We start from the raw sequence: 11,854 nt of genomic DNA on the forward strand, positions 1-11,854 counted from the left end.
ACGGGAGATTCGCATCATGGATGTGCAGCTGACAAATCTGCAGCAATGATGCTATCATGTCAATATGGACCAAAATCTCTGAGGAATGTTTCCAGCACCTTGTTGAATCTATGCCACAAAGAATTGAGGCAGTTCTGAAGGCAAAAGGGGGTCCAACCCGGACTAGCCAGGTGTACCTAAAAAAGTGGCCGGTGAGTGTATATGCAAAGGGAAAGGATACAGTTTGTGCTGTAAGATTGCATAAATAATATGAAGCAAAAAAGCTTCAGTTGAACAGGTTTCATTCTGGTTCCTCTAACTGGTTTGGTCTTGTTTGTTTGAGCTCCAGGGTGGGGCACTGCGGCTTCATCTACTCAAAGAAGGAAATAACATCCATGAACTCTCTAACAGATATTGCTTAGGTGTTGTTTAATGTGTATGATAGTATCAGTATCATAATAGTATCTGATTCAGTGACAATGAGTCAGTGACATCACATTCATTGGGCCACATACTCATACACAAGGGAGCAAAAACAGTGATGTTAAATCATAGAGTGCTTACAATAAGAAAATCTGTACGATTCAAGTTATTTGTATTCAGCCTTTCAAAGTAAAAGTTCAGTCATAAGTGTGAATCATTCCTCACTAGAAACGATGTTATGAAATATACAATCAATGTTAGAGGTATAAAAAGTAAAAAAAGTATATCACAGAGAGATAAAATTAGGTACATTTGCATACAGTTATGAAGACCCTTCAGACCATCATATTGTTGCAACACACCATAAAACATTGGGTCATAGCAGCCCTAGTTGTATGAGGAGTCTATTGACCAGTATGCTGTGGACCAGGCCTATGGATGTATAGGTGATAAACTTGTACGGCACCTCAATCTCCTTCCTTCTCCTGGCGTGAATATCGTAGACAGACACGCCATACCATGAGCACAGTGCCCACAGACTGGCTGTCTTAACTACCTGGCGAGTCGCCACCAACACCACAACACCCACCACAAACCGGGCACTGCCCAGGACGAGAACATCCACTGTCAGTATGGGCAGGGGTACAGGTAGGACACCCTGGGGCTCAAATGTCTGGCCCAACTGCTCATTAACCCAGTACCCCACAGAGCACCCTGCGCCTGCCGCTAGAATGGTGGTGGTGTCACCCCGCGTGGTGCTGTAATGGTCTAGCTCAGGGTAGGTGTAGCTCAGGAGGAGGGCCAGTACCAATGCCACGACAGGGGAAAGTGGGCTGGTGAGCTGGAGGAGGTCAAACATTTCCCAGGCTGGGTAAGTGACCAGGATCACTGCAGCTGAGATCAGAGCACCACAGATCACATCCTGAAACCAAGGGAGGACAAGTTAAACAAGGGAGGACAAGTTAAAGATCACACAACAATAACGAGTAATACATTGGTGTTAATGGCTACAGTAGTCCAAAAGAACCTAAGCAAATGGGTTAAATACATCCAATGATTGATGAAATGAAAGTCTCTATATTTAATGGAGGGAATGTCTTACTTAAAGGCTGATTTCCCTTGTCAAAAGTGCCAGCCAGACATACTAAATAATAAATCCTGCATTGGGCTTGAATGTTTTATACTGTATGATAAGGGAAACTCACCAGAGCAGAGTGCATGCCTGTGTACAGACGACTCAGACACACCAGCAGAGACAGCACCACCGCTACCAGCAGGCCCACCTCAAACTGGATCTGGAGCACACACAAGTGCACACACACACACACACACACACACGCACAATCTGATGAGTGACATTATTTGATTCTCTGATAAATGATAGATACAATCTGAAACTTCACAAAAATGACACAAATGTGGCGTCAAGACATTCCCAACATTCTTCAGTACAGACAGAATCAGAACATCTCTCACCATCTCTATGCTCTTCTTTCACTAACTCCTCTCCTTCCTGTTGATCTTTGATCAAGTCTTCCATTAATCAATCTGGCCCCTAATTCCTGAGAGATCTAAATCATGTCTGCCAACCATTCATTCTACCAGTTTGATGTATTGACTGACTTTAGGTAATCCTCTTTTTTACTGAACTGTCTCTCCATCTCTCCCTGTCCTCCCGCTCCCTCCTTTCATGTCATTTACCTATTTGTGTTTTTGTTTCCCCCCCATTTCAATGACAGTTGAGAGAGGAGAGCCAGTGTGTATTCATTGACCTTCTTCCCCCTCCCTCCCTCCCTCCCTCCCTCCTTCTCTCTCTCTTTCCTGTGTCTGTTCCTGCCCCTGCAGCTGGGTGCCTTTCAGAGGAAGTTAATGAAGAGAGAGCTCTGAATGGACACAAAGGATGCTGGGATGGAGAGCCTACTCTGTGATTGACTGTCCTGACCTTTCACCCCTGGAAGAACCTAGAAGTGGCCCTGGGGCCATTCAGACCACCGCATCACACGACTACATATCTATAGCTATGTGTGCCCTCTCTTAAAGGCCCACACCAGCCAGTTTTTATGAGTGGAAAAAGATTTCTTGAAAAAGATACTCAAAGAACGGAAACACGTGGTGGTGATGTTAGTGGTGACATTAGTCATTCATGTTTGGAAAAGTAACGCCAGATATAGCTAGGAGCAATTCTCAATCAAATGCGTCAAAAGGTTGTTTGACTCGGTTGCAAAAAAAGGTGAAGGGCGTTCAGAGGGTTATATTTGACTCTGGGTGCCAACTTTACAAGCAGGCTAGCCATGTCACATGGAGCCCTGAGCTGTATGAATGTCATATGTCGTGGCACATGAAGAATCATTTTTGGAGGCGTTAAGAAAATACAATGTATCGTCCAATATACACATACTTTGACCTAAATGGCAATTTTCGGACTTGAATCATTGTGCAATAACATTGTGCAGCACCAAGATGTCTATATCAGCAAAAAAAAAAGTCAAATGACTAATGTGGGCTTTTAAACAGTGGCACCACTAGCATTGCAACATGTACCACTGAATCTGGGTCTTGAGCAGTATATACCAGCAGCAAAGGCTGATGATGACTGGCGAGTCGACCCCACCCAGCCAGTAGTCCAATAGGTTAGTCAGGCCTCAGTCCATCATACTAGAATTGAAATAGTGTTTTGGTGCCAACATGGCACCCATGAAAATTCTTACCTGGACCCTGGAGGGGGCGCTAAGCAAGAAGGTGAAGAAGATGGCGGTGGCAGCCATGGCGTGGGTGGAGGGCAGGCCATACTCAGCATTCACACGTGTCTCCAGCTTCACCACTGGGGGCGACAGAGGGCGCGGCAGCTTCAGCACGTCCTTCAGGACTTGCCCAATGTACATCACTATCTGGGAGGAGAGGAGAGGAAACCTACTACTACTACTGTCTTACCCAGTAATGCAATAGTGTTTTCCACATTGAATCATAGAGAGATGAGAAGACGTGCTACGGGAGAAGACATGTGGCGGAGGAGAAATGAAGGAAGCTAACCCAATTGTCCATGCTCCATTAAGACTAGCCACACAGTCTCCTATGAATAAGTAATCACAGTCTCCACACAACTGTTTGCCAGAAGATTGAAGGCACACTGCTCTAAAAGTAGCATAGCCTGCAATTACACAGTAACACAATCTACAGCTGATGCTGAGACAGTCTACAGTGACAAAACAACACACACTGCAGACTTTTAGTGTGCAGGCTGGTATGTGTGGCCTAATGCACACTGTCTATCTATATGTTACTACACACTCTCACATCCCTGGCAGGACACAGGGGCTGCCCGCCTCCGCAAGAGTTTTATTTAGAGCTTTGTCTTTTATATTTAATGAGTGGCTGTCTAAACGAGGGACACAGAGCGAGGGGAGAAAGAAAAAGAGAAAGGAGAAAGGGAGAGTGGGAGAGAGGGAGTGGTAGAGAGTGAGAGTGTGTGTGTGTGTGTGTGTCCTCTGTGTAGCAATGAGAGAGAGAGACAAAGAGAGGGTGAGTAATTGACAGGATGGGGACGTGCTAATCAGAGAGTGTTTGAGTAACCATGGTAAATGAGAGAGATAGAACTGACAGGGAATGGAGAGGACAGACAGAGAGAGAGAGAGAGAGAGAGAGAGAGAGAGAGAGAATATCCCCTTTGACAATCAGTTCTTTCTACATAAATACTTCTGTCCCTGGTGCCACACATGATAGACCTTATAGACCAGTGTACACTCAACATTCATGATCACTCACTCCTTTCCTCCTTTGGTAGTAGAGGTGTTTGTACAGTAGGACACCTGGTCAGCTGACAGTGGACCCACACATTAGGCTCTTTGTGTGGATCCCATCAAAGGAGCGGCCCGGGCAGCGTTACATGAAGAGATTAGTTAAAGTGGTTGGCCAGGTCACAGAGATAAGTGGTGTTAGAGTATTCCCATGAATGAGAGTATTGAGCATCACTCTGGACTTTGATCTGTCAACATGTGGGTGGGAGGGGGGTTCTAAAGGGCAAAGGGTAATCTACCATGCTCTCATGAAGGAGACACACAGACTTGTTTTGTTACATGATTATGATTATGTAATACATGACGGTATGTTCTGCTAATCCAATATGCTTCTCAGTGAGGAAAGGAGGGCTAAATGTAATTCATAAAAGTAAAGATTGTAAAGGGTAGCTATATTACCAAGACAACCAAAGAGAGGCCATTCTGTAAATCAGGAACGTGCTCTCATAAAGAGGATGGTGCCTCTCGTCCTACAGGACATTCCCAGGGTGTGGAGTGTGTGTTTGTGTGTGTGTGTGTGTGTGTGTGTGTGTGTGTGTGTGTGTGTGTGTGAAGGGACTACATGAACCCTAGATAACTCCAGCTCTACAATGGGAGGGGGCTTTAAAAGTGCAATGCAATTGCCCTGAGGGCAGACAAACGAAATGGGCACCACAGAGAGAGAACCTCAGAGCAATGATGAAGTCAATAAAACCGACTGGGGAGACTAAGAGGTGCAGAATAGAGAACTAAGGTTTTAATATCTAACTGAAGTCACTACTGCTTCCCCTCCTTAAACAGTGTTAATGAGTGAGGTTGGGTGCATTGAGAAGTACTGGCATCTGGGGAAATCAAGAGTTTATTCTGTACAACGACAACCACCCCCAAGACCCCACCCCTGGGGCGAAACAAGGGGTTCAGTTAGAGGGTACATGGCATGCGCTGGAGGTGAGGACACACACAGCACTCAAACACACGGTCGCTGAAAAACTTGTGTGTGTATGGGTGTGTGTGTGTGTGTGTGTGTGTGTGTGTGTGTGTGTGTTTGTGTGTGTGTAAGAGGTCACAGACTCATACCCTGTGTGTGTGAAAACAATGGAGCTCCTATTCTCCTTCCCCACCTACTCTCAACCCTGTCCCCAACTCTGACCCAGCCTTTCATCCCTGTCCCTCACGCACACACTAATGCACACACGCACACATGCACACACACACACACACACACACACACCTGGTCTCTTCTTATTCGTTTCAATTGATCTGAATACACAGAACAGGTGACAGCTATAGTTAGTTTACATCAGTCCAGATGAAGGGAAGTTGACTGACAGGAAGCTACTTCAGACTGAGATGCACACAGGGAGAGGCAGAGGACCATCACTCACGGTCCACATGTTGACGAGGCGGCGGCACAGGAAGGGGTCCAGGTTCCAGTGAACAGAGGGCGGGAAGGTAATGTAGAAGACTTCATGTCCCAGCCCTGCCGAGATCACGAACAGGAAATAGAGCAGCCGGTTCCTGACCTCATACTGGGGCCCAGAAACCTATGGGTACACAGCAATGACTTCAGAAATGTCTTATTAATAAATACATTTTTTATTTTAACTGACAATGTAAAAGTATAAAGTATAGCACATCCTCATCAGGACACCAAGACATGCAATTTGTGGAGTCAGATGCATCAGACTACTGCATGAGGAGCCATGTAGAGCAAAATCCTGACATTGTTTCACTCTGCTCATGTCTCTTACTGTAACCTGTAATCTGTTGACCAAGTGAACCACCTGTAGCTTTGAATTCGAATAATAAAATTAGGAATTTGTATACCACATAGGACTTGTTCAAGTAAGTCTGGGAGGAAAAGACAGGTAGGCCTACAGGTAAGAAAGTAGGCCTATAAAAAACTATGTTTCAACACCTGATTGGATCACTTTGTCAGTTGCCAAGTTTTGTGGCCTATATCATGGGAGACTACAAAAAGATAGACAGACAAAATTAAATAAGCCTACACAATTTGAACTAGTATCTCTTTTTCTTAGACCCTGTAATTACCGACGCGCCGTCCGGATGGCCAATGATAATGAAATCGGATCAGCAATCTGTAGGGCTACCTTACTTCAAACCCAGGTAGACCAACAAGTAAAGCCAGTTGGAAGGCATATGCTTGTCTCATTCTCAAACTCATTTCTCACGCCATGACTTCATAGACTTCAAGTCTGATATAATTTTAAACTTACATTAATGATGCTTTCATTTTCCTTGTATTTATTGTGATTGTCCTGTCGTTCATTGTTGATAATTGCGTGTCCATTACTACACCGCTGTCGAAGGAGTCTGTCGGTGTCTTCCCTGTCTCTGGGCGGACTGTCCCTTAATGGGTGCGCCAAGTCTCCGTTTTGATGAGCGGGTTCGATGGGGAACAGCCCACATCGTCTCTGAAATCTGGCGACAAGTTCATCGTCGTGCAGATATGCGAGAAGTTCGAGCATCATATACGTCTAACGTCTAACTTTTAAATTAGATGACTATGAGGAAGCCTGGCAGGAAAACACTCTGGCAGTGCGCGTTATCCGCCCAGCACTCAACCCACGCAGGAGAGGTCTGCTCAGGTGCAGTCTGACAGGTGTGTGCGCGGGACAGGCCGAGCACCGGGCGGTCGTAAAGCCCGACGGATTATCGACCCACCTTGAGGGTGGATCAACAGCCACGCCTTTATTTATTGTGTGTGTGTGTGTGTGTGTGTGTGTGTGTGTGTGTGTGTGTGTGTGTGTGTGTGTGTGTGTGTGTGTGTGTGTGTGTGCGCGCGCGCGCGTGCGTGCTCGTACATGCTAAGTAAAACTTTACCAGTGAGAGGGAAAGATTTGATTTTATTCGTCGATTTGAGCTATTTCAAATCCGCTCAATTGTTGGGAGGCTTAATGAGGAGCTAGGAAATGGATGCCATCTTTATCATGGGCCCTATTTCCTTAACATTTAACAAATTAATCTACATCTCTCTATAAAAAGAATGTCAGTCTGTAAATGTTTTAAAGTCTACAATTTACATGGAAATAGATAATTAGATCAATAGAAAATGTTGCAAGGCCAATTCAAGCCTTAGATTAACATCGACTGTGGTTGGCTGATAATAATTCAGGATCATTGTGACTCATAAAGTATAGAGGCTATATGTAATTTAAAAGATGGTGTAAGGCACTATTAAAATCACATGGCTTTCATTAAAATCACAGTTCAAAATGAACATTTTCAAGACAAAAGTGACAAAAGTGATATACTATATTAATTTGGAGCTCTCGCTCCTGCCTAATACGCAATTATGTTCTGAACAATTAAGTTACTTCATTAATCAAATTAGACCCTATAAAGAATAAGTCGTTTAATTTGGTTAACGTTCTTCTCTCGGCCTAATGGCCTACTAAAATTGCTAGGTTGTATGTTGGTGTGAAAATACATAGCCAAATTATGTCACAGGGTGATGAACTAGCCTATATTTAATTAAACTTTGACCTTTTCACTATGTTATTTGACCTCATGTAGACTGCTTTGATTTAATTAGCGCACCCTTTTGTCTGAGATGCTGTAGGCCTACATAATGGCCTAGTGATCTCAACATCGCCTCTCTTTCTGTCTCCCAGAAAAGACTGAACTCGGTGTCTTCTCTCGACCTGTGGGTGTCATCAAGAGACAACATCGTGCCGATCGCCGCCTCCCTGTCTCCTCTCATTGCGGACTGTCTGTCTACAGATCTCTCCGGTGGACCCTCGCATAGAAGTCGCCAGCATGACATCACCAATTCCCACACCCGAAGGGTAAAATAAGACCCGTTTAATATTTAATCTGAGGATCCAAAAATTGAGGTTGAGGGGAGACGCCTGGATGTGAATTTCACATTTTACACGGGAAGTTGTGGCTATTGTAAACGTGTATCAACAATATCAACGTAGCCAATTCATCGGAGAGATGGCGTTTTCATGAACGGAGGAGAGACGTGCACCGTCATCATCATCTGTCTGTGTGGGTTCTTTTGTGTTTAGAGAGAATGTGAATGGCGAAAGATGACATGGAAGAGGTAGATTTAGCATACAGTGGAGAAGAACCCACGGGAGAAACGACAGCATTCCCCTACGAGGAGTATGAATGCAAAATCTGTTACAATTATTTCGACCTTGATCGTCGCGCACCTAAGATTTTGGAATGCTTGCACACATTTTGCGAGGAGTGCTTGAACACGCTCCATCTCCGCGAGGAGCGTCCATGGCGCGTCAGCTGTCCTATATGTCGCCACAGGACGCCCGTGCCGGACTATCGGATACAAAACCTGCCCAACAACACTAAGGTGACGGAGGATTTCCCGCTGTATATTGACTCCGACCCCTTGCCTCAGGATGCTTTGCCCCGGTACCCTCCGCCGCTGCACCCCGCGCTCATCGTCCTCAGGCGCGAGGAGGCGTCGGGGGCGTCCACGAGTCAAGCGACCCCCTCCACTACTGTGTCCACTGCCACAACCCTTTCTCAGGACTCTGTGCGCTATGACAGCTGTCAGAGCTGTAAGCGGGTAGCTCTGACCACAGGCTGTGTGTGCGTGATATTCTCTTTTCTCTCCATGTTGGTTTTACTCTTCATGGGCCTTATCTTTGTGCATAGTCACAGCAGCCCACCCTCGCCCGCAGGACCCATCTGTCTGTCTGTAGCCAGCATCTTAGCCATGTTTTCGGTGGTCGTTACGTGGCTTATCTGCTGGCTGAAATACAGACCCGACCACGAGACAGGTCGCCCTTCTGCAACAAATAATAGCAGGAGAAACGCCTAATGATGAGGATGATGATGTGGTTGATGATGATGATGATGATGATGATGATGATAGAATGTGTGTGTGTGTGTGTGTGTGTGTGTGTGTGTGTGTGTGTGTGTGTGTGTGTGAGAGAGAGAGAGAGATAGAGAGAGAGCAAGAGAGAGAGAGAGAGAGCAAGAGAGAGAGAGAGAGAGAGAGGGGCTACATATTGCTGTCAACTGATGCCCCTCTCTCTTTACTTTTTTTTTTGTTCCAGAATGGCCTTTTAACATTGGGTCTAGCCTATAGCAAGCCTTCATCTGTTCAATGAGCAATAGGCCTACTTTGATAATTTTGTACATGCACTTGTAAGGTAGTGAGCTGTATAGCACCTATGGTTAACCTTGCCTGGGACCTAGGCTAAGCTTTTTGGTCTAGTGTATGGTTGATGGTTGAATGTGAAGTGCTCATTACCAGGGTTTGATACCACTTTTCCCTTATGCATAAGCCCTCTAAGTCTGTCACTGTATAATAATTGTCCAGTCCCTGTAATATCTCAAAGAAGCACTTGCTCATGTTATTGTACTGTACAGATAAATTACCCTTTGTCACATTCATTGTTTTGATACGACAGATTCAATCATGATATATCTGATATATTAATCATTGAGAAGTCCCGAATATATAAATGAAGATGTGTAAATAGTCTAATATAGCCTACAACTGCTATACAGAGGTCTGGAGGCCAACATGAAAATGGGAGACGTGTCATCATTAAAAACTGCATGATGAGGTGAGAGAAGGTCTTTCATTCAGAAAACAGACGTTCACTGCCCCCCCCCCTCCACCACCACCACACACACACACACACACACACACACACACACACACACACACACACACACACACACACACACACACACACACACACACACACACACACTTTTATCCAATGTTGTCTGATTATAATCATTTACCAGACTCTCAAAGCTCAGGCACAGATGGGCTCAGATGTTGAAGAGCATCATTTCCCCTTCCTTCCTCCTGTCAGCTGATCTAATTGATCTAACTGAAATGTGAGAACAAGGTTCCCATTGGATTGTCAATCACATCAGATGAGCACCCTAAGACTTAGAGGCATTACCTCAGTATTCTAACTTGTTTTTATAACACTTTTGATTAGTAGCTAGTGATTAGTAGCCAAGTGTTTGGCAAAGAAATCACCCTCTGTTGTGGGACGAGATTATCCACTGGCATATGACAATATGAAGAGTGTCTCCATCAGGATTTAAATGAGTCTCTTGCCTTTGGACCAGTTAGTGCAATACCTAGTGCACACCAGATATCTCTCTGGAATGAACTATAATAAATTGCTATCCTCTACTTGTGCAGTAGCCCGCTGTGGCTGTGGTAGGGATTTGAAAACATTGCCCCCTGCCGCATATGCTGTCCTCCTCCTTCAGGTACATGATTAAGCATTTGGCGTAAAATATGCACTTTGGTAATGGATAATATACCAGAGAGGCACTCCGAATTTCACTTTAACATTGCCAACGTGTGTTTATGGAACTCTCCTCAAAGATCGCCAGGCCTGCTTCAATCCTCATGTCAGACAAACTTTGGAAGATGCACTTTCACTCTCTTATTTGACATAAGTAAAGGGTATAGCCTATTGTATCCCTAAGAGTAATTAGAAACGTGATGTTTTTTTACATGACAATGTAATTGTTGTTAAGGTACCATAATGTATTTGCACAGGACATGTATGTATGTGTTGTTTTACATAAAACACATTTCAGTAATAAAGAAAACATTCAAATGTCTTTGTATTGATTGATTGTCTCAAAATGGAAATGTTATTATATTGTAAGAATTATGAGACTATTCATGAGAAAATATGGAACAAGTATGGACTGTTATTTGGATAGAAGATGTGTCTATTTATATAACAGTAGTATATACATGTTAATGAAGTGTAAGTCAGTTGTCATGGAGAATTGATATAACTAGACTTCAAATTCCCTTTGGACGAAGAGAGCAGTATCTTACCTTTACTGCATCATAGGCGCCCTCTGGCGGTAGACAACGGTCCACCCAGTCCAACCAGTATACTGTACATGTATAGGCCCCACATACAGTTTCCAGTAGCTCGCTAAAGTATCTAATTGTGCTCCTGTTCAAATAAAAAACATCCGTTGAAATCCCATTTCTGCCCTTTCAGGTTGAGAAGTATTCATATCTATTGTCCTGGTGCACATGGGTCATCGTTACACATTATTCCCAAACAGGCAGTCATAATTTCTTACACCAACCTAAGTAGGTTCAAATTTCAAGTTGTCTTTGCCATTTGTAGGCATTAAAAATACATAATTAGGAATTTGCTGTCCCAGATAAATAAAAAAAACTAACTGGCAAACAGACATTCAACATAAAATCACAAAATACACAATATAAGATAAGATAAAGTGCTAGAACATAACTCTACCTAGTACTTCCAGTTTAATACAAAATATATTAAAGATGGAAAGGTTGCAAGTGCTGTGTACAGATAAATCTTTTCACATTAAAATGTAGGTACTGGGTTGCTTAGAGCCTTCTTCAGGCCATGCAACATGAATACCCTTTATTACCCAAATATCCCCCAGTTTGACTATAGAAAACACATGGGTTCAATTAATCTCGAACTAGCTGGAGACTGGCCCTCTCCCCTACAGAGAAAGAGAGAGAAGGTGCGGATGGGGTAGGGGGACACTGCTGAGAGACTCACCTGATGACAGACCTGTGTACCTGGGGAGCCTGGTGAGGGCTTGCTGGAGGATGAGGGGCTAGGTCACCTGCAGGGCAACCCTACCAATTAATGTTATTGATCAGTTTTATTCTAGTTATGATCATGTTTCTGTTTGAGTCA

The 11,854-nt window shown here is 44.1% G+C and overlaps 2 protein-coding genes across 2 annotated transcripts; one reads left to right on the forward strand and one right to left on the reverse strand.

Moving 5' to 3' along the window:
- Positions 1–391: 391 nt before the first annotated feature.
- sgpp2 (sphingosine-1-phosphate phosphatase 2) lies at positions 392–6,746 on the reverse strand. Its single transcript, XM_083695854.1, has 5 exons — positions 6,413–6,746; positions 5,561–5,719; positions 3,111–3,290; positions 1,608–1,697; positions 392–1,324 (listed from the first exon to the last, which is right to left on the reverse strand). The coding sequence occupies exons 1-5, from the start codon at positions 6,665–6,667 to the stop codon at positions 779–781; spliced, it is 1,230 nt and encodes a 409-aa protein (XP_083551980.1). The 5' UTR covers positions 6,668–6,746; the 3' UTR covers positions 392–778.
- A 1,474-nt stretch (positions 6,747–8,220) lies between these two features.
- On the forward strand, positions 8,221–8,985 carry rnf228 (ring finger protein 228; the record flags this gene model as incomplete). The annotated part of the gene is made up of 1 exon (XM_083694556.1): positions 8,221–8,985. One exon carries the CDS (start codon positions 8,221–8,223, stop codon positions 8,983–8,985), a length of 765 nt encoding a protein of 254 aa, XP_083550682.1.
- Between the last annotated feature and the right edge of the window lie 2,869 nt (positions 8,986–11,854).

The sequence above is a fragment of the Argentina silus genome, assembly GCF_951799395.1.
Source record: "Argentina silus genome assembly, chromosome: X".
NCBI classification, from domain to species: Eukaryota; Metazoa; Chordata; class Actinopteri; order Argentiniformes; family Argentinidae; genus Argentina; species Argentina silus.